The following is a 22,792-nucleotide window of genomic DNA, read 5'->3' as shown; positions in this document are numbered from 1 at the left end:
CCCTCCCCGGGATCGGTCGCGGCATCCCTCAGGCGCCACGCATATCCTCCCCGCTCCGTCTGCCGATCTTCCCCTTCTTCGCCGTCGTCACCATGGTGATCATCCCTCCTAGGAAAGAGAAAGGCGAGACTGGATAAATAGAAATAGAACCAGAACCATGGAAAGAGAGAGAATTATACAGGCTGTTTCAAAATAAAATTAGAGTCTTTACAGAGGCATATTCACGCACGCCCCTTGTTAAAAGTTAAATACTTGAACTTTTCAAATTTATGGTATATAAAAGAGATAGATATCATGACACAGTTTTTCTCGATTGTAATTACATGTAATTATGTGTAATTACACGTACTTATATATAACATTATAAAAAAGTTTACATCTTTAAAAAAGGATACGGGAAAATTTATTTTTTGGTGATGGGCGAGAAATAATGACAATGCATTATTTAGGATTGCTTTCAAAAATAAACATTTATTTCAAAATTAATGCTTACCATTAATGCTGTATCCTAGAAACTAAGGTTTCTATCCTAGACACCGAGCGTGTTTAGGTGTTGTCTTAAGAAGATCCCTTAAGAATATACCGCATTGTTGTGTGTGTACAGTTTTTTTTATATATATAGTACCGTAATGGGCTTTATAGAGCGAATCCAAACCTTAACTGATTCGCAAAATCACATGATATCTCCCCCCGCCCCTGCCCCTCCTTCGAACTCACACTTTAAACTTTAAGAGATCAAAACTCCAAAGAGAGATCCAAGAATCAATAGATACAGAAATTCAGACTCAAAAATCCAAGAATTGCAAAATCTGAGGATTCTGAAATTCAAGCGATTCAATACGAGTCTATAATATATGAGAATTCCAAAATCTAAAGACTCTAAGATCCAAATTGAAAAAAAAGAAACACCCAAAAAGATTTAAGGATCTACAGATCCTTAACACTTAAAAACCCGAAAATTTAACGTCTTACATCCTAAATGCAACGCATTTAATGCGGTCATATTTAATTGATTCGACGAGCAAAATCATGTACACAAAACTGAGTTGCGCGTTATTTTTTATATCACCAAGCACAATTCGACAGTTTTCACTCTCCAGTAACTCGATAAAGAGTAAAATGATAGTACCGCTAAGTGATGATATCACATTTATGGTTCGGAGTATGCGTTATCGAGGACGTTCTCTTAAACAGCATCTTTTGTAGATTGTACCAGTTCTCCAAATGACGTTTCCAGGCATTGCCGTAGCTCCGCGTAACTTACTACTAGAACACTCTGCTCATCTCGAGACATAAGACATATCTGTAATAATATATATTTTATGATTATTTTAATATATATTTGTTGAAAAATTATTAGAAATTTTTACCTTGTCATGCGAGCCGGAATCGAGCTTGTTTAAACAAGCTACGACGTGTGCTAGATCCAACCAAGGCCTACCATCGGCTGTTACTTGATGAAATACATAGTCCCTAAACAATTTGAGCATATAGCGATCGCCCGTTTCTGCCCATGTGGGTTCCATATTAAGCTCTGGCCTCTCGTTAATAGTTGCCAGTTTGACCAGTAACTTAAATAATCGTCCATTCTCTAATTCCTTGGCAAGTTCGTTTTCTAAAACGTCCAATCGTAACTGGGCAGCATCCAGCTGTGTGTAAAATCGCGCACCAATCATTGGCATGAGATCCGTGACGCTTTTACGGGGTTGACTTGACAGCAAGTATCTAAAAATTATAGTTACATTACACTGTTAAGGCTGATCACGAACACATTAGTTTGATGTCAGAAGCAAGAATTTTTTTCTTATATTATACATCAAAATAAATTATTTTTTTCTTGTTATAATAAGTATTAAAGCTAGCATAGATTTATGAAATATGCTGAAGATTCTTTTCACTTTGTCTATTTATAATTATTATCGGAAGCTTTTTTTTATCAAAAACAATGCTGTTACTATTGATTGAAGGATTCGCAAACATACAGAATAAGATTTCGAAGGTCAGTAGAGTAGGAACGTGTGATCAGCTCGATGGAGGCAGACATATTGTCGCGATGGACGGCGATAAGACTCCGACATGCCAGCGCTAAGACTAGCTTGCCGAGAGCTACTAAATCCTCTTGCTGATAATGCGGGATAAGAGTGAGTGGATTCGCGGCGTTCCCATCTAAAGTGACCACGTCTGGAATGGCGACGCAACTTAAACGAAGTCGTGTCCGTGATGTAAGTAGTACCTTAGTGGGATCTAAGCATCTATATGCCAAGCCTGTAAAGCGCGCAAATCAGACTAATGCAGTTTGAAGCTAATTAAATAAATTGAGTGAAAAATAAAGATTTAAAGATTTAAAGATTTATGGATAAAATAAAGTCAGACTTGAAAGTAAAATTATGGATATAATAAAGTCGGATTAGAAAGATTTTGTAATAGAACACAATTATACTGTCCTTTAAGAAAAAGAAAAGTGGGCAAGAACAATATAATATGTATACTAACCAGCAGCATGAATAACGCGAAATGCGGCAGTGAGTTGAATGATATAGCTCCAAATAACGCTTTCTGGTAGCATACTACTATGCTGCTGCCTTAGAATGGTGTTCTTGGTGTGACTATAAGGCCGTGGTGCATTTGGATCCGACGAAAACGGGTCTGTGTAACCATTAAGCTCGGTCGAGGCGAAATGCTTATTCAGCAACGTCTCCGAAGCAGGATGATAATCGTATACGAAAACCATGGCTAAAAAAACAAAATCTGTGAGATTGCGTAAAAGATCAAAGGCATGAGTGCGTTTCTTAAATACGGACAATGATCACCGAACGCTTTGGTAGTGAAGACTTCTCTTAGCTGAACTAGATTCGTATGTGACAGACGCTTCCACATGTCGACCAGTACCATACATTTTGTGTTGGCAAGTCGGAAATCTAAGAGCATCAAGTCAGATTGTGTTAAGTGCCAAACTGACGGCTACCGGGAAGTAGGGCCCTAAAGAATAACAGCGAAATTTAAACTCACCGTGCACACGACGTAAACAGTATCGCGTGCCAGTCTTGATACTGGTGGCTTTGTATGTAGAAGTTTGATATCCAAGAACCGTCGAGGCGGGTTTATGCATCGGCTCTAAGGGACATAACTCGTGATAATTGTCAACCTCGTTGGGCAAATCAGGAAATCGTACCACATCGGGCTGTGCCAATGTCAGCGCGTTCTTCTGCAGAATATCCAGCCGCAGGCTCTCGCTGACAAAAAAGCTGGGAGCAGCTTGAGGGGGTGGTGTGGAGGGAGCAGAGGAATTATTAGATGAAGGTGGTTTTGTGGATTTCACAGATTGCAGATGCGAAGGTGTACCTGGATAAACATAGCCAATCTGCCCTCCCGCTACATGTCCAATCTAACATATAAATACAGTACAAGAATTTTATAAATGTTATTCCCATCTCGTTATTTATGACAAATAAAAAGCTTTATGCTTACAGCTTCAATGCCATCTTCTGCTACAATAGCATGGTCGCTGGTTGCATTTCCAAAATAAAAATATGTAGTGCCACCTACATTCTCCTGCGAATGGGTGTAGGAGTTGTTGAAGAGATTCGGTGAGCTGCTATTGCTGCCTGCAAGCCCTCTCCCTGGCACAAATTCAGGACTGGCAGTTACCTTCTTTTGTGAATCCAAAGAAAGATTGGACAAGTGCTTAGTCACTGTGTTTGTGCTCAATGTTACACCAGGACTTGGACGATTCTGTTGACAAAAAAAAAAAAAAAAAAAAAAGAAATAAAAAATTATTCAAAATGCTCTCATGTTAGGTTAATGCAAAAATAATTGTTTACCATGTAGGTAGCAAGCTTGGATTCCAACGGAACTCCATTTGTTTGGGGATTATATGTAACAAATATCGATGGATCCATCGTTTCCTCAGCCACTGCATTTACTACTTTCGTTCTTACTCTCTTTCACCCTTACTCTTTGTATTGTTCTTAATTAAATTCACCACACACTTTTTTCTCGCGTTGACTTTTATGCAAAATGCCTTATTTTGAAATTTTCTTCTTCTTGTCTTGCAAGTATAAATCAGAATTCCATCTTCTCGTAACATATCTTTAAACATAAATAAGAATACTCACAGAACCATATAAGGCAAGATAAAAAAATATAAGTACGCTTTTTAATGTACATTTAATAAGTCTATTACTGACTTAGGTATCTTTTTTAAGTTTTATGTAAATTCAATACCTTATAGCACAGATATATACCCAGTCTGACAAGACTGATTTCTGTTTTAGAATAAGATTCATCAGCTGCAAAACCATGTATATCACACTCTAAACAACGTATACTTTGACCAAAAAATTAATTGTACATAAAGCAAACCTATGGTTATTCCATGCTTTCTTCTCGGGGTCACAACATTACAGAAAAAGAGAGATCAAGAGAATAATAGTCGCAAACGCGAAGCGCTCAAGTAGAGCAAATGAAAATAAAGAAACGTGAACGAGCGCGACGGCAGCTCGACGGATGAGAGGCCTGGCATGATGAAGGAAAATAAAGGAAAGACAAGAGAGCGCCAAAGAGCCTAGTATAATGGCAGCTGATTATGACAAGAGGCCGATGGGGAGATCGCGCGACGAACAATGCCACTCGGTTCGGCTCGGCTTCGCGAACGCACACCCGGTGGCGGGCCACCGGGACTAAACGCAAAAAACAAACGCCGTACGATTGCCGATACGATACTGGCATACGTGCCAGTAAACGCGCGAGTATACCTTGAATACTTGAATCGCCGACATAACCCATTCGTTGTCCCACCGCTGTCGAGTCGCGGCTGTGCTGTGCGTCGCTTATTAAGCGACGCAACGGCGCGGAAATTCCGCGGCTCGCCACCGTAGTGACGGACGAATGGATGGGCGAGGGGGGACAAATCGCCGCTCTCCTTCCCCTCGGTCTGTGCCCGCGTAATTCTTACAGTAAAGATTCCGTGCGATAGAGCGTGGCCGACCACGGTGTCACAGCATTGCACAGCATCGCTTCCATTAAGCGGACGATAAAGGTGAAAGCGCACACAACCCGCTCCGTTTGCTCCGTCTATTGCCGCTGTATGTATGTACCTACGTACGTGCGTGTTTACGGTGCAGGCTCTCTCTCTCTCTCTCTCTCCCCGTTTTCTCCCCCTTCCTCGGCTCCGAGCTTCTTCCTCTCCCTATGTGTGAGTGTATCGTCACCGCTATCCAGATCGTGGCCTTTTCCTCCCTCCCCCCCCCCCCATCCTCCTCCTCCTCCTCCTCCACGCGAAAGCGCGCGCTCCCGCCAGCCATCGCGGTCCCTTCGATCGCAGCTGTCCCGCGGCGCGGTCCCGCGGTAGCCCCTGTCTCCTCTACCGTAGAAGAATGGCGGCCGTCTATTGCGACTACGTTCATTCGAATCTCTTACCATGACCAAGCTTTCTTTTAGATTTTAGAAAATACTCGACGAGGTGTAAAGATACCTCATCCTCGACAAAAATGCAATTTCTATTCATGAAAAAAAAAAAAAAAAAAAAAAAAAAAAATCCGCATGTCGCGCATATGCTGCGTGTTGAATATCCGGAGCTGTTTGTGTGCGTACAATATATTATATTTATATCTTCTACGTAGAAAAGGATATTTCAATATGCGTGGTTTTCTTTTCGATAATTGACGAAACGAGAAATGACATTCCTAAATATATATAGCTATATTTTTATGTACTTGAACGCTACTGCGTCGCTTGATAAATATCCATTTTTTTTTTAAACATTTTGATTTCGATAAGATCTCAAATACGACGAAATGTATTTTCGATCTTATTTATATGAAAAATTAATTATATGATCTAAAATGAATTAATTCTTTTTTTATGTCTGAGAATATATAATCTTTAGAAGGCAAAATCTTATTTGCATTTAATACGCATATAATACGATATTGTAAAAAGCGAAAAGCATTGGTCAAAAACGTTGAGAAATATTTTCACGAGTTAAATTACTTTCAAGTTGCGCTTGCGAAGCAGTGGCGTCTCTAGCAGCGATGCTAGCAACTAATGCTTCTCGTACCTTTCCTAGATTTGTTCATTAGCGCTTGGACACATGGTGCGAGGCATCGACTAACTATACGAGAAAAAAAATTAAGGATTAAATGCAATGATTATCCCTGTACGCTGTTTTACGTGCGGAAAAGTAATTGGCAATAAATGGGAGGCATATCTTGGACTTCTTCAGGCAGAGTACACGGAAGGGTAACGTTTCTATGTTTGAAATTTTGATTTCTAACCTCGAGATTGTTGAAATTGAATTGTTAATTTTGTCACGTTGCTCTAACAGTGTCTACTTTACTCTAAAAATGATATCTGTATTAAATCTCACGAGATGAGAAAATCAGATAATCTGATAGAGATGATTTGTGTGTTTCAGAGATGCCTTGGATGCGCTTGGTCTTAAAAGATATTGTTGCCGCAGGATGCTGCTTGGGCATGTAGATCTAATTGAAAAGTTACTTAATTATGCGCCACTAGAGAAGTAACTTATTTAACATCAATAAATCTTTACATCTATTTTTGGGAGTTTTTTGATATATCAAATTCATGTAAGTCATATAAATTATTGAAGTTACTCTAATTTCTGATCTCTCTCTATCATAAGGTTTTATTATAATAATGGGATGTAAAACAGCATTGTTTGCTAATAATCTATTTATACGATAAGTATGTTTTGTTAACAAACAGAATTAAAACAATTTTATTCGCAATCGAATTGATTTTTTTTTAATCTTACGTGATTTATAAAAAATAAAATGCAATTACATTATGGCAACAGCAATGCTGCATATAAGTTAAAAAATTAAAAATACAAGTCGAAGGTCAGTGTCCTTTTTACAAAATGTAAAATTATTTTTATTTCATAACTTTGACCAATGCCATGTGTTACAAAATTCTGTTATAAATGGTAAAAATTTGTCTGCTCATAATAAGAGTCGGAACAATATATATATATATATATATATTCTGTGTACACGTGTGTACTTGGTTCTCAAAAGCATATTTTAATGTTCATTTTAAATGCAATGTTGGAAGACTGCCTAACTATGCTTGAGCAACATTTCTTCTATAATGCAGGTGGCATACATTCATTTCACACAGAATCTGTTATTTTTTCTCGGAATGCGTTTTTAAATCCTTGATTCAATTATCTTTTTTGTAAAAATATTTCTTTTTACTAATATAATAGTAAACATTAAAATATATACCTAGAATAAGATATAGCGTTATATATATATATATTGTAAATTTTATCAAATTTAGTAAAAATATGTGTGGGAATTTTTTATCAAAATATCTTTCTGCAAGGCAAGATTATATAGATAATTTGCTGAAAAATTACAATTAGATTTCTTTAATTACAATTTTGTATAAATGCACAATATCAAAACTTCTGTTCTATATCGTGGAATTAAATAGTATATAATAGACATTATTTCGATAATATACAAATTATTTTCTAAAGAAACTTTGCGTTCCTTACTCGCATATCATTCGATCCCAATAATTCATTCATGCTTTGCAGCGGATTTTCTCCTAAGTGAATACTGCCATTATTCCTAAATCTACATTTGCTTATCATTTCTGACTTATAACATACAGTCGAATATTATTTTAGATGAATAAAAATTTTTTATATTTTGTCGGAGAATCTCAAGATCCTAAGAGAAAAAATTTGAGCTAATTACACAGTTCAAATCCATTATTCCTTTTTAAAAATTCACTGACACCCGCCCGCGAGCGTAATGTTTGATTTATATCTGATTTACTCTAAAATATCGTTATGCGTGTAGAGGGAGCAGATCTAACATATGATAGAAAAATTCATTGTATATCCTATCGCTAAATCATTTGCACTAATTAAAAAATGGAAAATATTATTTCCATCAAGCATACAATTTCACAATGTCCATTATGGCACTGCGCGATCCAAATATTAGTGCCATTATACCTATCACGCATATAATTACATTCTTTAAAGCTACCCAATTTCCTGGCCCGAAGCCGACATCCCAGTAAGTTACAGTCTCGATAAATACCGGAATGAGGAGGCCCAAAATGGAGAAACAAAATGCACCGATTAGTCCGATGAACGGTTCGATGGTCGGCACTGCTATGGCGAGTAGAACTGCGCAACGATTATCCCATATTATATCATCAGTTTATAACATTTCAAAGAATTCGAAAAATAAGATGTCTCTGAATGCATACCTGCACCGCTTACTAGCACCGTCCTCATGATATAATTAGCTAAAAGTGGTTTCTTCTCGAAACGATGTTTTATAAAGTTCCACCCAATATCGAGGCACACATAAAACTGGAGACCGAAAGTGCAGAACACAGCCAAAGCGATCAAAATCTTCACCACCTGCGCCGCTCTGAAAAAGTTGACCACAAAAATACAGAGAATCAGCTGACATGTAGATGCGTAAACTTAATTCTTAATCAACTTGATGTCTTACATTTCTTCTGTCGGTAGATTAAGGGTGATGCTACCTAGCGTCTCGTCCTGGTATTTGATGTATCCAAGAAATCCAAGGAAAATATACACAAGCGTAACTCCAGACATTCCCTTGTTGAGAACTCCGCAGATTCCCACAAAGTGCTGTGGCGTTTTCATGCTATTCTCCAGAGGCATTACCACACCGATCGCTTCCATGGCGAAGATAGTAATGCTGAAAAATTGCGGAAAGGTCTCGATCGACCCTATCAGAGGTACTGAAGATAACGGCGGCAAATCCCAGACGAGATAGTAGAACGTTATTCCCAGTCCTGTCCCCATAAAGATGTTTGCTACCATCGAAACCGGTGCCAGATACTTCAAGTCGGGTACCCAACTGAGTAGAATCATCGGTACCAGCAAATAGGCGGTGATCAACCGGATGCTATATTCGCCAGCATCACTGTCTTGATAATGTTCAATAATTTGTTTAAAATTGGCGGCTACGATTACCGCGTACACGCTGCAGGTGCCGAAGTATGTGACGAACAGACTGATTTGAATGAGATACCTATAAGAAGAAAGAGAGAAATTCAACTTTAACGTATTTGTTTTGGAAATTAATCGTACATTCAAAAAACAAAGCTAATACCTGGAAGGTTTTGCGAACTTTCTCGCCCATTGAGGCCCATTATCGAAAGCTACCTCGGCCACCTCAGCGAATCCCATTTCTGTTTTTCGAGTTTTGTGGTAAAGCAGATGTGCACATTTGACCTGGAAAAGAAAGATATGATAGATATTATTCAATTCGAGTTATCAAATTTATATATTGTTACATTCAAGAAACTAGGCTATCTCTTGAGCCGTGATAATGTCACAATATATAAACACGAATTTTTATTTATCTGTCGGAAACTTACCAGAATATATGCGCAGTGCGTGCACACGAACGCGACAAGTATCGTGGCAAATATACCCAACAGCAATCCGGCACTTTTGAAAGCTATAGGCATAGCCAAGATGCCACTGCCAAGGGAGGCCTTCAATAAGTGCGTCAATGTGTCGCAATCCCTGGAAGTATCATCTACCGGTTAGATATATCAATTGCATAATTTCTCTCAATGATCAACATTAAACAAAAAAGTTATCTTTCTAAGGTGGAATTACAAGTGTTTCTCGTATCACGTTTGAATCATGTTACAATGTAAATCTGTTAGTTTAACCGTATTACTCAACTATTAAAGATAAGAAATAATACGAACCGTAATATGCTTTATGACGACAATAATATAGACGAGTCATGTAAGATAATAAACGCATGTAAACGATATTCAGATTGAAATAATAGACCAAAGTTAATAATAGACTTGTATATCTAACACATTTCTTAATTAAATACATTCGATATATCTGAAGAGATTTATATCGCGAGAAAAAACGAAATTAATATTTTCTATTTTTACATACATTAATATACATCATTATTTATACGATCGCTCTTTTTTATTTAATCTGCTTGCAAAAGCACAACGTGAGAAAGACAATCTGCGATAAAAAAAAAAAAAAAAATATTGTTCCTTACGTCGTCGGATTTTCAACTTTGCGTTCTGCAAAAGGATCGAAACTCTTTTCATCAGCCATCGCGGCTTCAACGTCGCGCGAGGCAACTTGTACTTTATATCTGAAACACAGATACATACACATAATTCCTAACAATCCGTCATCTATAAATCTATATATTTATACGCTCGTATTTTCGATTAATCGTATAAAATGGATTTCACTTCTCAAGCGAGATCAATCGGTATCTTACTTGGCAGATAGGACACCATCCTTGAGATTGGATCCATCCTGAGGCAGGAAGGTGTCCATCTCCGTCGGCGCTTTGTCGTTTTCAGTCTACATCAAAAACACAATATAAATATAATTGAGAACCGTGCTTTATTCATGATGACAAGAGCGCGAACGAATGGCGTAAGATAATTATGACGCAGATAGATTTGAATAAATAATTAAGCATGCACAAACAACGGATAAGTCGTATATGTTGAATTGAAACTTACCATCGTGGCTGACGTTAGTAGATATGTTATCTGCGTTGCTATTACCTGAAAACAAGAATTGAATGAGATCTTTTTTATCATGTTATTATCGTATTGTAAGAACGAAAGTTTATGAAAGCAAGGGGAACTTATGACAAGGGAAGCCTTATATATAAAATTTTTCTCGCTTATAATTTCTGTTCTGATAATTGTGTGGTCTTGATAATACAATACGATAAACAGAATTCTCCTCCATATGTGTACGAAAGGCGGAGAGATTCGTATTAAATTCATATCTTCCGAAGGATAATTTTCAGTTTCTCATATTTTTTTAATGATGCAAAAGCAAGAGGAATAACAAATATAAAGTGAGATAATCAAGTTTATAATCGACAGTGTTGTTGTTATGAATCCTCATTAATGTAACAACTTTGTTTAAGTAAAATCCTTATGCATTCTTGCACCACAACATAAAAATATATTAACGCAGTTTGACCACGTATCGACATACACTGTATTAGTATGTACATTGAAAAAGTAATGTCTTTATTAATGCGGTTTAACCGCATCAATATGAAACATATGAGGAAATCTTCATGTTGCGTAATATGTTCTGCTTTTGGCGCCGCCAATTTCTGTCTGCTTCTCTATACGATACTTGTGACAATCAGATTACACCTAGAGGCGTATAAATCATTTATACGCGCATCGTCACAATTCATTCGTATTCGACAAGATTACATTATGCATGTATTGCATTATGCATGTAGCGTATGTACACAAAAGAACTTTTGTAACTTTTGTTACTTCCGGGTTCACGAACTCGGACAAAGTGAACAATCACGCATTTGTGTGATTTTAGATAAGCGCGGTAATCCATTACTTTAATTGTTAAATTAAAACGAGAAAAGCCGCGTAAAAATTAAATAGATGCGACCAAGGAGCCATTCAGAGTTTTCAGGATAGAACTTCTTTCCATATCTCTTTCACGCGGTATTTTTTGAGCTACGAAGAGTCAAATTATACAATTGCTTGCCTATCCATATCATAAACGTTAGGGTCGAGACAAGAAGAAAGAATCTCTCTCAATTTTCTCTCGTTCTAAGAATCACACACGAAAAATCACAAAATGATCGGTTAAAATTTTTATAGCATAATATCGAAACTTACTGAAAACGTCATTTAAAAAATCAGAATTATAAATGTTTTCTGCTATTAGAAAGTGAAAATCGAATTATAAGTACATTTCATTATACTTCCATTTATTATTTTTAAATATTATAATATTTCTTTATATCTACTGTTTTTTCGTTATATTAGTAATTAAAATGTGCAAGGTTATCAAGAATATGATTACATAACAGAATGTAATATAACATTTAAAAGAAATATGCAGATAATCCATAGTAAATATAAATTTCCCATGTCAACCGTTCAAATAATGTTCAATGTTTAAGTGTTAAGCTGATTATGTATTTCTACAATCGCTTATTTCTGCGAGACGCTCGCTATAGTTCGCATTATAATTTAAATTCGATCAGCGATGATAGCGCATTAATGATGATGCGCGAGTGTTGATTGTTATTTGCGATAGCAATTTTCCAATTGTCAGATAAAGTTTAACAGGTTTAAGAATAAAAATAGCGATTCATATAATCAATATTGATTATCGCCGTCATAAATATTTTATTTTAAAAGTCCTGACGAGGCGAAAAAAAAAAACGGCCCAACAAATTGACTTTGTCCACGGAAATCGGAAATGTAATAATCGACATGCAAGTCGAATTAATCTTTGCTTTAATATTATTTTGAGATCGAGCAAACACGCCCATCATCTATGTGCGATTACCGAATATCTACTATAATTGATGTTGACATATTTTCACTGATTGTTACTGTCCATTATATATTGACGATTAATATGCTGTTACATAAAATAGCACTTAAATTGGCGTGAGATAATCAAATGTGAAATAATAGAAAGCTTCGAGTTGTAGGACAAGGTTTGCGATCCTTGATCTTATTATACGCGCTGTCATAGAGATCGATCAGATGTCGGGCACCGACTGTTCGTAATTATACTGAAGTGATATCGATAGAGACTTCGTCATTTTGCGGATGATCTCGTGAAGCAGAGCTCGATAAACGAATTACGAGCATAATCAGATAACTGGCCGAGTCGCCATAATAAATTTGATCAATTAACGTGTGTAAGTAATTAATTCTCGTGCTAATTAGGTCGGTTGTTAAACTCTAGCTTAATTTCCTATTAATTATGATTAATCCTCTGCCTACGATCAAAACTGATCCTATCTTTCTCGCAGAAAGTATCTAAAAAATAATAGCCAAGACATTATTAATTTTAAACGCGAATGTAAATCAACTACTAGATTAATCAATTTAATTTAAATTTTGACTAATTCTTGATTACAAAATAAGAACCAGAATATTACGAGCTTTGGCTGAACGTTAGACTGGCGGCTATCATTTATCATTTTATCAATATCAATTTGTCTTATCTAATTCTCTTGACTAATTATTGACCAAAAAATAATAAGACTGAATACTGTGAGTTTTGTCTGGATATAAACTAGTTATCATTTAGTTAAAAAAATATTGTACAGATAAAATTTTATTTATATCGTTAGATACTAATCATAGTACATAGATAATTTTATTAATAGCCAACGTGCACGCGTTGCCTTAAAAAAAACCCATTTTCTAGATAAAAACATAGCCAAAAAATTAAAAAGAAGTAAATTTTTAATAACTAGTGTTGCGTTAAAAGAACATTTTCTGAACAAAGAATAATAATAATAATAATAATAAAAAAATGCTTTTTTTAACGCAGCGCCAGCTATTAAAAAATTATTTGTTTTTTTTTTCTTTTACATAACCGATACTGTGTTATTAAAGCTGACGCTACAATTGATCAGTCCATCCATTTGGCCGGATTAGCTTCCGGCCTTTTTTTTCCAGGAAATGTTTTTTTTTTAATACAGCGTCTTAAAAAGCATATAGTTATTAAAAAATGAAATTATATCTATGCGCTGATTATAATAGCTAGCCATCAAATAGAATTTTTTACTCAGCGCGCGTTAAACAGTTACTGTCCAATAAATACAACAGTAGTAAAAATTGGCCAGTTTTTAATTTGCAATCAATTTTTCTCCGAACCACGTTCTTCTACTCAGATATTAATCTGTCTTTGCCAAGTCTTGGGGTAAAATTAATTCCGCTAAAATTAATTTTAGCGAATAGAGAAGATAGAGCATTTCCGAGTTATGAGTGAGAACTGTCTACGTATGTTCATCGTTCGGTCTCAAGGAATATGACGCCGTTATGCAAAACCGCAAAAAATCTAAGGTCACGTTTCTCGCATGGTGTCCGTATGCTTAACACGTGAGCGCCACGTCATACAATACTGATTATTTTTTATTTAAAAAAAAAAAAAAAAAAAATGTATATATAGCATATATAAAAAATATATATATTATATTTCAATTTAAAATTATCACAGTATTACGTAACGTGGCGCTCACGCATACATATATATATGTGTGTGTGTGTGTGTGTGTGTGTATAATTATAAACATTTAAAATAATACTAAAATAATATTAACGAAATAACGCTTTCAAATGAAACGTACATAATTGAGAAGTAAAACACACTTTATATATTTTGAATGATTGAGAATCAAGATAAAAAAAGTATTCAAACATATTTAGTATAATTGCTGCATAAGAACGATTTTTTCCTGAGCGCATTAAACATAATCCGTACACGATAACTAAAAATGAAACGGATAACGCATACGATACTAAAATAAAGAGCCGCTTCATAATTTCACAGAAAACGTCAATTTGCAAATAATCCGTTCGCTGAACGCAAGTTGACGTGGCAACTATCTATCTATCTATGTTATCACAAGTCTCCGTTTAAAGTTTCGACCCGAGTATGCCTTTCGATTTTACTGTACGTCGGATATGCAAGAACGACAAACGCAAATTATGAGGCTAAACGCGGAAACGAATTATATTAGGAATTTGGCTATCTGCCAGGAAAACGTACAATAAGTTAGTATCGAAACTATTTGTAACCGATTATCGCTCAGAAACGAAGATACTTACGACTAACACCACGTGCGTTTCTTATAACGGGGATCAGCTGTAACGAAAAACCAAATTACTATATTTAAATGGCCAGTTTATACTTATATCCTTTACGTACGTAAAATTAAAGTCAAAGTAATAATTTTTTTGCACGTATGCTTTGATTTCATCTTAAAATACAGGATGGTCCTCGTAACGGTCGCCACGATTTTTAAGGCACTTACAATAATCTGACATAAAAAAGTTTCAAACAAAAGTTGTGTGGCTTCAAGGGGGCCATAAGATGGTGACAATGATTTGACCTTGGAAAATCATTTGAAGGTCAACTTTAAAATCTTAAATAGAAACCCCCATTTTTTTATTTAGTATTCTTGTAGCTGACATCGAGAGCTTTCCAAAACACTATAACAAAGTATTTTTTTATTAAGTAACTTTTTGAGTTATTTTATATTTTAATCTGACATATTTTGATATAAAAAATTAAATATCTCGTAAAGTATTTAGTTTTTGATAATCTTACCGTAATACTTCTATGCACAGAATAATGAGACAAATCAATTAGTATAAAAAAAAAATTGTTTTTAAGAAAATTATTTACAATGTATTTTTTTAAACAATTATTTGTTTTTTTTTGGCACTAATTAATTTGTCTTATTATTCTGTACATAGAAGTATTACGGTAAAATTATCGAAAACTGAATATTTTACGAAATATTTGATTTTTTATATCAAAATATGTCAGATGAAAATATAAAATAATTCAAAAAGTACTTAATAAAAAAATACTTTGTTATAGCGTTTTGGAAAGCTCTCGATGTCAGCTACGAGAATATTAAATAAAAAATGGGGGTTTCCATTTAAGATTTTAAAGTTGACCTTCGCATGACCTTCAAATGATTTTCCAAGGTCAAATCATTGTCACCATCTTATGGCCCCCTTGAAGCCACACAACTTTTGTTTGAAACTTTTTTATGTCAGATTATTGCAAGTGCCTTAAAAATCGTGGCGACCGTTACGCGGACCTCATCCTGTATACGAGGAAAGCATATAAGATATGCAAGAAGATCTAGACGACATGATATACATATATACCAAAGACACCTGGGGGATGGCTAAATATATCCAACGGTCCCTCGAAGATGCCGATTTCATGACATTTCTAAGACACTTAAGTATACGTGAAAAATTCAACGCGACATGGAAGCATCAAGCTCTCTGCGGCACGAAAACAAATGTCGAGTTCTGCGAAATTGCAAAAGTGTCTCAGTCGAGTTAGCAGTTTTTTTTTTTTTTTTTTTTTTAACATACTTTTGAATCGGTAGAGGACATTGAGAATAGTTCGTCGCCGGTATATTATTTCACGTGTCGAAGAATGTGTTAACGCATTACTGACAACTGCAAGATATCACTCGAGGAATCTAAACAGTATGGTATACTTTCAATTAAGAACGAAGGTAAATGCGAGTCTTCTTTGTATACTTCTGTGTGACAATCGCTGAAAAACGTATTGTATGTATATATATAGCTGTACGCGCTGCATACAACTGTCTTTTTCCTCTCTACGCGCGTCCGGTTCATCGAGTTACACCTGTCCTGCCTTAATTATTATATAAACTTTCGGAGTGATAACGTTATTGCGGAAAAAATTGTGGCTCAGCGGCTCTATCGGTGCTCGTCCGAAATATCGGCAAGCAGTTACATCATGCGAATATATTCGCGATAAAAGGAGGCCGCGCCGTGGCCATACAAGTCGCGCCTACACGTGGTCGCTTTGATGAGCGATTATTCCAAAATCACCATATGATTTCATTCATCTCATTTCACGCACAATTTATTTTAGATGCGGCAATCGGAAAGCTTTCAAGATATAACTGATAATGACTTTTAATCAATCATGATAACATTATATAACAATGACGATATTAACGATAACGGTATATAATTATATTTAGTGTTGTAGAGAGTAATAATAACGGCGAGAATAATGTAAATGACACCGTGCAACGTGCGATGTAATATCGTGGTATCTGCAATTGTCTATAATAAGAATAGAGGATAGCGCGAAAATTAGCGGGAAATATTTTTCTTATTTAAAAAAAAAAAGATCTCCCGATTTAAATTAAATTTCTTATTTAAAGAATAAATATTTAGGAAGAATCGATTTCTGCGCAACAATTATTTAATTTTTGTGACTTTTCTATTCGTTTCGATTACATTTATAGCTCTTTCGTGCCTCGAATCGCGCAATCCGTCTTCCATTTTCTTTTCCGTGACTCGTCTTTTTGTTTTACGACTCTACATTTCCACGAATTTTTCATTCTCGCGCGCGTGGACCGATGGTACCGAAATATCATCGGGGCGCGGGAAAATCAGCGGGTCAGCCACGAGGGCCAGGTTAACAATCGATCAGGAATACTACTCACTTTGTCGAGTCACCGTTGTTCGCTAGCCCCTCTATCTGTTGCGAGCGTTCAAGAATTCGAGATCGTCCGTAGCGATTAACCTCACTCCCTCATTCTCAAGTTTATCCGACGATCAGCGCGAATTTCGGAGCACGCCGTTCTTACGCACCAACGCGCGAACCGTTCGAAGGATCGCCGCCGACTGCCGTTGCCGTCTTCGTTCACCGCGCCTTTACCACCGCCGTTGCCGCCGTCCCCTCCCCGGATCCCCGTCGCCGCCACGCGGGTATTCCGAGGTTTCGCGGCAGAGGTCGTCGCTCGAGTCGCGGCAAGCTTTTCGCCGATCGCCCCTTCTTTCCAATGACATCGCGGACGACGTAAATTCCGGATAAATATCGACAAAACTATAGAAATGTCAGAATTTCAAGAGTAAGATCGCTAAATCGACAAGAATCTCTCGCGCCTTATAGCGTTCTATTTTTAGATTTTTTTTTTTTTTTTTTTTTTTTTTTTTTTAATAAACACCTCGTACCTTTTCGCTCTCGATGTCGGAAGAAATAAATTCCGAGCGAGAAACTTGTTGAAAAATTGTCGAACTCAATTGTCGCGAACTTTCATGCTCACCTAAATCCGTATATCGCGTGACCCGTTAAAGCGAGGAGCCAGAAATGGCGACCGCGTGCACACGCGCGTCTAACAATAAGCCTGGCCTAACGACACCGTAAGACGCGGCGCATGATGAAATTCGGCGTGCCGATGTCACGACTACGTACGCAGCTACGTCGTTCACGCGTGCTATGCGTTATTCATTAGTCGCGTGCGCGACGCATCGAAGACCGAGCACGTGGGCACGCGATTCCCGCTATCGCGTCTCGCGTGAGGTGTAATCGATATATGTTGTAACACACTATTAAACAGGCGCTTATCTAGAATGCGCCAAGAGCTTTCTCTCGATAGCTTCGTCATATATATCTTGGAAATTTTTTATTTTCAAACGATACATTCTCGAGTTTGTACTTGATATTTTGATGATATTTTATTCTGGAAAATTTTTTTATTCGACGGAGAATATTTTCATTTATTGAACCCTAATTTGCTAGGGAACTCCCGCGTAGAACCACAAAATGTTCTGGTTATAATTTTGAGGTCAAGGGATAAACGTCTTGTCTAACTATGCACTTCTACTGAATTTAATAGTCGTCTGAAGTATTAATTGGTCCTCATTTAGCGAAGCGATGGCGGGGTCGCAATTTCATCCAATCGAACATTTGATCGTATAAATAATTGGCATGGATCGAGGGCCACGTAAAAGGCGAGATACCACCGTTTGTGCGTGTCTAACGATCGCATGATCAAGACGGCCAAATAATTCATAAACCGGCGGTTTCGCGTGAAAATGTCAACTATCTGAAATTAAATATCCGGAACATTTTACGACGATAAAGAGCGACCACGTGATACTATTTTTGCTGCCGCATCTAGAAGGCCGTGTACAAGTTGCAGTATCATTTTATTGCGCACATTTCACATTTTCAATGGAAAAAGAAAACGGTCTTATCGCTTACAAATGAGCAAGAAAATAACTTGTTTGCAATATCTGAGAGTTTGAAAATCGTTTTTTTTTTTTTTTTTGGGGGGGGGGAGAGAATATATAAGAAATTAAGAATGCGGGGATTCCATTTTTTCAAGAGGCATTCATAAACATTAACGCTAGAATTATTTCGATTTTATTAGATTCTTTCTGAATTCTTTTTTTTTTTTTTTTGGAGTTGTCATATTTTTATTTTTTGCAGTTAAAAAATTTCTCTTCGCTTAATTATTTTCACGTTCGAAAGAATAACGAAAGAAATATGGATATTATTCCGACAAGATATTTCATGATGCTATTGATTAAATTATCTCATTAATAACTCGAGCTGTAAGAATGTAAGCGCGACTTTAATATCTCTACTTTTAATTCCACTGACTGCGTTGCATCATCTTAAGGTCATATACTGCCCCCCCCCTCCCCCTCCATTCTACACATCGCACTATTTTTTACCTGTGCAATAATAAATTATTAAGTAGAACGATGTATGTATATGTCGCTCAACTTGTTACGCTGTTTCTCTCTTTCATTCTTTTATCGATCACATTTGGCTCGAACGAATAGACTTGAAACTTGAACTTTGACAGATAAAACAGTAACATTGCGCACGATCCATATATGATTAAGCAAAACTGTCTCAGCAGTTGCTGATAACCTCTCGATAATGAATTTTTAAATTTAAAATCTCCTTGACGTGTTAAAAATATCTCCAAAGTAATAAGACTGCCGTACTTATGGAGTTATCTGATTCTTTTTTAGACTGATTAATTAACTTAATTTGCCAATTAATGAAAATTTCATCGTATCTGTCACAGTCAATCGATAATCTACCACGTGCAGCAAGAATAACTCCGATCATGTAGAATCATCTATTGGGAAAAAATTTCAGATTACAATTTAATCATGTCAGCTGAACGCACAAAGCTGCCGTTGTACGGCAGCCGCGAAGAAGCTCCTCCGGAAGCGTGCAGGGAACACTACCTGTTCTTGTTGGAGCTGTTCGTGAAGCAGGCGTCGGGCGAGCGCCTGGCTAAATTGAATAAGATGTTTTTCGTGCCAACGAGCGTTAATTTTGGATTTCTCGACTTTGTAGACGAGAATGATCTGACCGTGACTCCGGTAAATCTTCTCTTTCAACCGCAGGCGGGCGTCGCTAACGACGTCGAGGTCTTCAACGCCGGAAAGTCGGTGCTGTTCGCCGTCGATCACGAGGCGGTGACAGATCGCACCGTAAAAATGATTCTAAAGATCACCGCGAAGAAAAAAATGCCGGACAGCATCAAGCCGGACATCCTGGTTGGCGTCGGCGAGCTAGATTTGTCCGGTCAATACGCAGCTTTGAGACTAGAGATGCTGCAATGCTGGAGAAAGGGTGTCACGACGTCCAAGGTGTTCGACGGTCAAATACCGTTGATTCACAATGAGAACTTATCGAGCAGTCTGGATATCTTTGTGAGAATATCCGGCTTCGGGCAGACGATTGTCACGGAATTCGATGGACCGATCACGCAGGATCCCTCGACGTTTATCTTTGGCTCTGGAGAGCTCGATCAAATTTTATCGTATAAATGTCGCAAAATGGATTCTCGTACGATTGATCTCTTCGAGGATTCTAGCGACAATCTTCCGACAACTTGTCCCGTTTGCGAACCGGAAAGGTATCCTTGTGTGCCGTGTGGGAAACTGGCGGCTGTCGAAGAGAGGGACAAAGGAGACGCCGGGATGGCAAGAAAAAAAGATACGGTACGTGTTAAAAAAAAAAAAAAAAAAGATTAACTTTTCGATCAACCATCTAAGAATCTTGGATTTAACTTTCAGTCGTCAAAAAGTCTCCTCCGATCTAATCACGGTCTGATTCAGTCTTGCGGCAAGCCAGTGGTTCTCAAAGTATCCGGTCTCTTTGACAACGGCGACATCGGTGGGATGAAACCTACAGTGACAGTTGCTTCGGAGCCAGGCGAATCCTCCGATCCTGACCATGACATTTTTGTCCTAAGGATCGGCAAGAAAGGCCTCGTTGGCGTCGGCGAGAAATCTGATATACAATTGGAGATGAAAACCCCGAAAGGAACGGAAAGGAGGCCCCCGATCAGATACGAGACTAGAGATATGCAGACGGAGAGATCCGAAGAAGAGACACCAAAGGATAAAAAAAAGAAAAAGAAGAAGAAATAATCATGAATGCGCCTCAAGATCAAGAATCGAATTCTGATAAACATCGTATTGATTTGAAAGGATTTATTTCGCGGTGATATTTTTCTTATTGTTGTTTTTCGTCACACAACTTTCCCATAGAACATTATATTTGTCACACAAATATCAATTTAAATTTAATTGCATTTTTAAGTTTCTTGTACTATATAAAGTTTCTTGTGCTAAATAATATAAAATAAATATTACATTCGTAACATCTTTCTAAAATGTCTCAGATAGTTAAGTTTGTCGAAAGCAGATCATGCCAAGTGTTTGTTATCAACTGTTTTTAGTAAAAAGGCTACACATTTGGTATAAAAATTTCTATTATGGATTAAATCGTCAAATTAAATCGTCGTATTACATATATGCATATATATGTAGCTAGCGATAAATGAATCATCCTATATAATAAAATAAGATATCGTTTCAATCGATAAGTTTGTCTGTATATAATTGTCAATGTAAAGATTTTTTTTTATTATTTATAACAATCTAAATTGATTAAAGTAATATAAACAAGAAATAATATAAAATAAAAATATAGAATATATGATCTATGATAAAAATTATTAATTTTTATTTCATTCGCTAAAAACAAAACAGATAAAATAAAAAAATTGATAAAGTTGATAAATATAACGAGACATTAACCTGAATATTTTTTTAAACTATATATAAATATATAAGATGGAAAACGTAATAAAAGGGGAACAGCTATTTTTGATGGAGTTTTTAGTAGAGAAAATCAATATTCCCGCAATACGGGCAATACACGAAGAGATCTTGCCAGCCAGAACATGCATTTCGTTTCAAGTATAAGAAAAAAAATTCTGTGTTTAAATCCTGTTTATTAACTTATTGATATTACTATAACGATTATCGCACATAGATATTGAATCTGCCCCCTCTCAATATTTATCAAGAATCACCAACGGAAGCTTGCGCCTGTATCGAAGATGGACCGCAAGTCTTTAATAAGGGCAAATCCTGTCTATTCGCTCTTACAAACGCTGTTTTGCAGAAACCATTGTACAGTTTTCCCATAACAATGTCCGTTTACAAGGAATTGCCGCCAGGAGTCTTACCGGACGTGATGTTAATCGGTTGTTTTAATTTTTACTCTTACTCTTATTTCTCTGTTCAATATTGTTGTTAGATATTTTAATTTTGTAATCATATTATATTTTTACCCGATCATTATAGGGATATCTTATTTGACATATAGGCACTCATCAGATTCAAGCTCACAATCTTATAAACTCGGTACTGAGCCAACAGATCTTTCAGATCGGTAGCGCCTGCAGAATGCTCAAGAATACTTTTAAAATTACCACGGCCACAGGACAATGCGTGGGCAAGGTCACGGTTTTCATCCGTGCCTCGTGCTTCGGCAGGAAGATCGTCACGCAATTTCAAATTCCCCACAATAAGAAACCTTATCTCTTCAAGAGCGTCGACAACGGTCCTGTATTTCAATGCAATAGGATCACTTCCGCTTCGGACAGAGAACGGATGAAGTGTGCGTGTCCTTCGAAAAAGACTGGTGACGGCAGCGGAGAGGCAGCTGCGAAAATCTCCTGTCCCGATGATGATCGGCGAAAGGAACGGACAGAGGATATCGAGAGGGTCAAGTGCTCACCGTGTTATCGCGATAGTAAGCGACAAGTACGAGACAGGAGCAAGGAAGCTGTTATCAGGAAGTGTGGCTGCGTCGTCAAGGAAGAACGGACATGTAGCTGTGTCCAAACAAACGTCAGACGTTTGAAATGAATAGGAATTGCTGGCGGAATTTTTTTTTTTTCCCCCCCAAAGATCAACAGGCTAAAGACATATTCGAGTGGCTATCGATCCTGTGACCATCGTCTCGATTCTCGACCAGCATCCGCGCGCGCGCTCCTGCGTATTTAGATCTTCGTTTATTCCTGTCCGGCGTCGCGGGGGAAGCGTCGTGATGGCGCGATGCCAGGGGGAT

General features: G+C 37.0%; 5 protein-coding genes across 11 annotated transcripts; 3 read left to right on the top strand and 2 right to left on the bottom strand.

The window, feature by feature from the left end:
• Nucleotides 1–45: 45 nt before the first annotated feature.
• On the bottom strand, nt 46–5,210 carry Pan3 (Poly(A) specific ribonuclease subunit PAN3). Of its 7 annotated transcripts, none has more exons than XR_011447446.1 (10): nt 4,755–5,097; nt 3,822–4,089; nt 3,469–3,732; nt 3,010–3,385; nt 2,802–2,918; nt 2,494–2,733; nt 1,983–2,265; nt 1,371–1,725; nt 494–1,303; nt 46–108 (listed from the first exon to the last, which is right to left on the bottom strand). XR_011447446.1 is itself a non-coding variant. In XM_070302761.1 (10 exons), exons 3-10 carry the CDS (start codon nt 3,897–3,899, stop codon nt 1,187–1,189), a joined length of 1,830 nt encoding a protein of 609 aa, XP_070158862.1. In that variant the 5' UTR covers nt 3,900–4,089; nt 4,225–4,289; nt 4,363–5,097; the 3' UTR covers nt 452–1,186. The 7 variants fall into 7 exon arrangements, 6 of the variants coding, with proteins under 6 accessions (XP_070158862.1, XP_070158863.1, XP_070158865.1 ...); XM_070302761.1 differs by lacking the exon at nt 46–108 and adding an exon at nt 4,225–4,289 and having other exon boundaries at nt 452–1,303; nt 4,363–5,097; XM_070302762.1 differs by lacking the exon at nt 46–108 and adding an exon at nt 4,225–4,289 and having other exon boundaries at nt 452–1,303.
• Rpb10 (DNA-directed RNA polymerases I, II, and III subunit Rpb10) lies at nt 4,370–6,762 on the top strand. The gene is made up of 3 exons (XM_070302774.1): nt 4,370–5,038; nt 6,068–6,240; nt 6,416–6,762. The coding sequence occupies exons 2-3, from the start codon at nt 6,146–6,148 to the stop codon at nt 6,522–6,524; spliced, it is 204 nt and encodes a 67-aa protein (XP_070158875.1). The 5' UTR covers nt 4,370–5,038; nt 6,068–6,145; the 3' UTR covers nt 6,525–6,762.
• Nucleotides 6,763–6,862: 100 nt separating this feature from the next.
• Nucleotides 6,863–17,384, bottom strand: Path (solute carrier family 36 member pathetic). Its single transcript, XM_070302766.1, has 9 exons — nt 17,058–17,384; nt 10,543–10,587; nt 10,293–10,378; nt 10,062–10,160; nt 9,400–9,550; nt 9,132–9,253; nt 8,502–9,050; nt 8,251–8,417; nt 6,863–8,167 (listed from the first exon to the last, which is right to left on the bottom strand). The coding sequence occupies exons 2-9, from the start codon at nt 10,543–10,545 to the stop codon at nt 7,926–7,928; spliced, it is 1,419 nt and encodes a 472-aa protein (XP_070158867.1). The 5' UTR covers nt 10,546–10,587; nt 17,058–17,384; the 3' UTR covers nt 6,863–7,925.
• Nucleotides 17,385–19,435: 2,051 nt separating this feature from the next.
• On the top strand, nt 19,436–20,821 carry LOC138937274 (uncharacterized). The gene is made up of 2 exons (XM_070303388.1): nt 19,436–20,367; nt 20,443–20,821. Exons 1-2 carry the CDS (start codon nt 19,528–19,530, stop codon nt 20,797–20,799), a joined length of 1,197 nt encoding a protein of 398 aa, XP_070159489.1. The 5' UTR covers nt 19,436–19,527; the 3' UTR covers nt 20,800–20,821.
• Nucleotides 20,822–21,507: 686 nt separating this feature from the next.
• Nucleotides 21,508–22,726, top strand: LOC138937252 (microtubule-associated protein 10). The gene is made up of 3 exons (XM_070303308.1): nt 21,508–21,633; nt 21,710–21,923; nt 22,046–22,726. The coding sequence occupies exons 1-3, from the start codon at nt 21,508–21,510 to the stop codon at nt 22,588–22,590; spliced, it is 885 nt and encodes a 294-aa protein (XP_070159409.1). The 3' UTR covers nt 22,591–22,726.
• The last annotated feature ends 66 nt before the right edge of the window (nt 22,727–22,792 follow it).

This window comes from Polyergus mexicanus, unplaced genomic scaffold, assembly GCF_030449975.1.
Source record: "Polyergus mexicanus isolate NDT 795.1 unplaced genomic scaffold, iyPolMexi1.0 SCAF_10, whole genome shotgun sequence".
Classification (NCBI taxonomy): Eukaryota; Metazoa; Arthropoda; class Insecta; order Hymenoptera; family Formicidae; genus Polyergus; species Polyergus mexicanus.
This window is presented reverse-complemented; position numbering and strand designations above follow the sequence as displayed.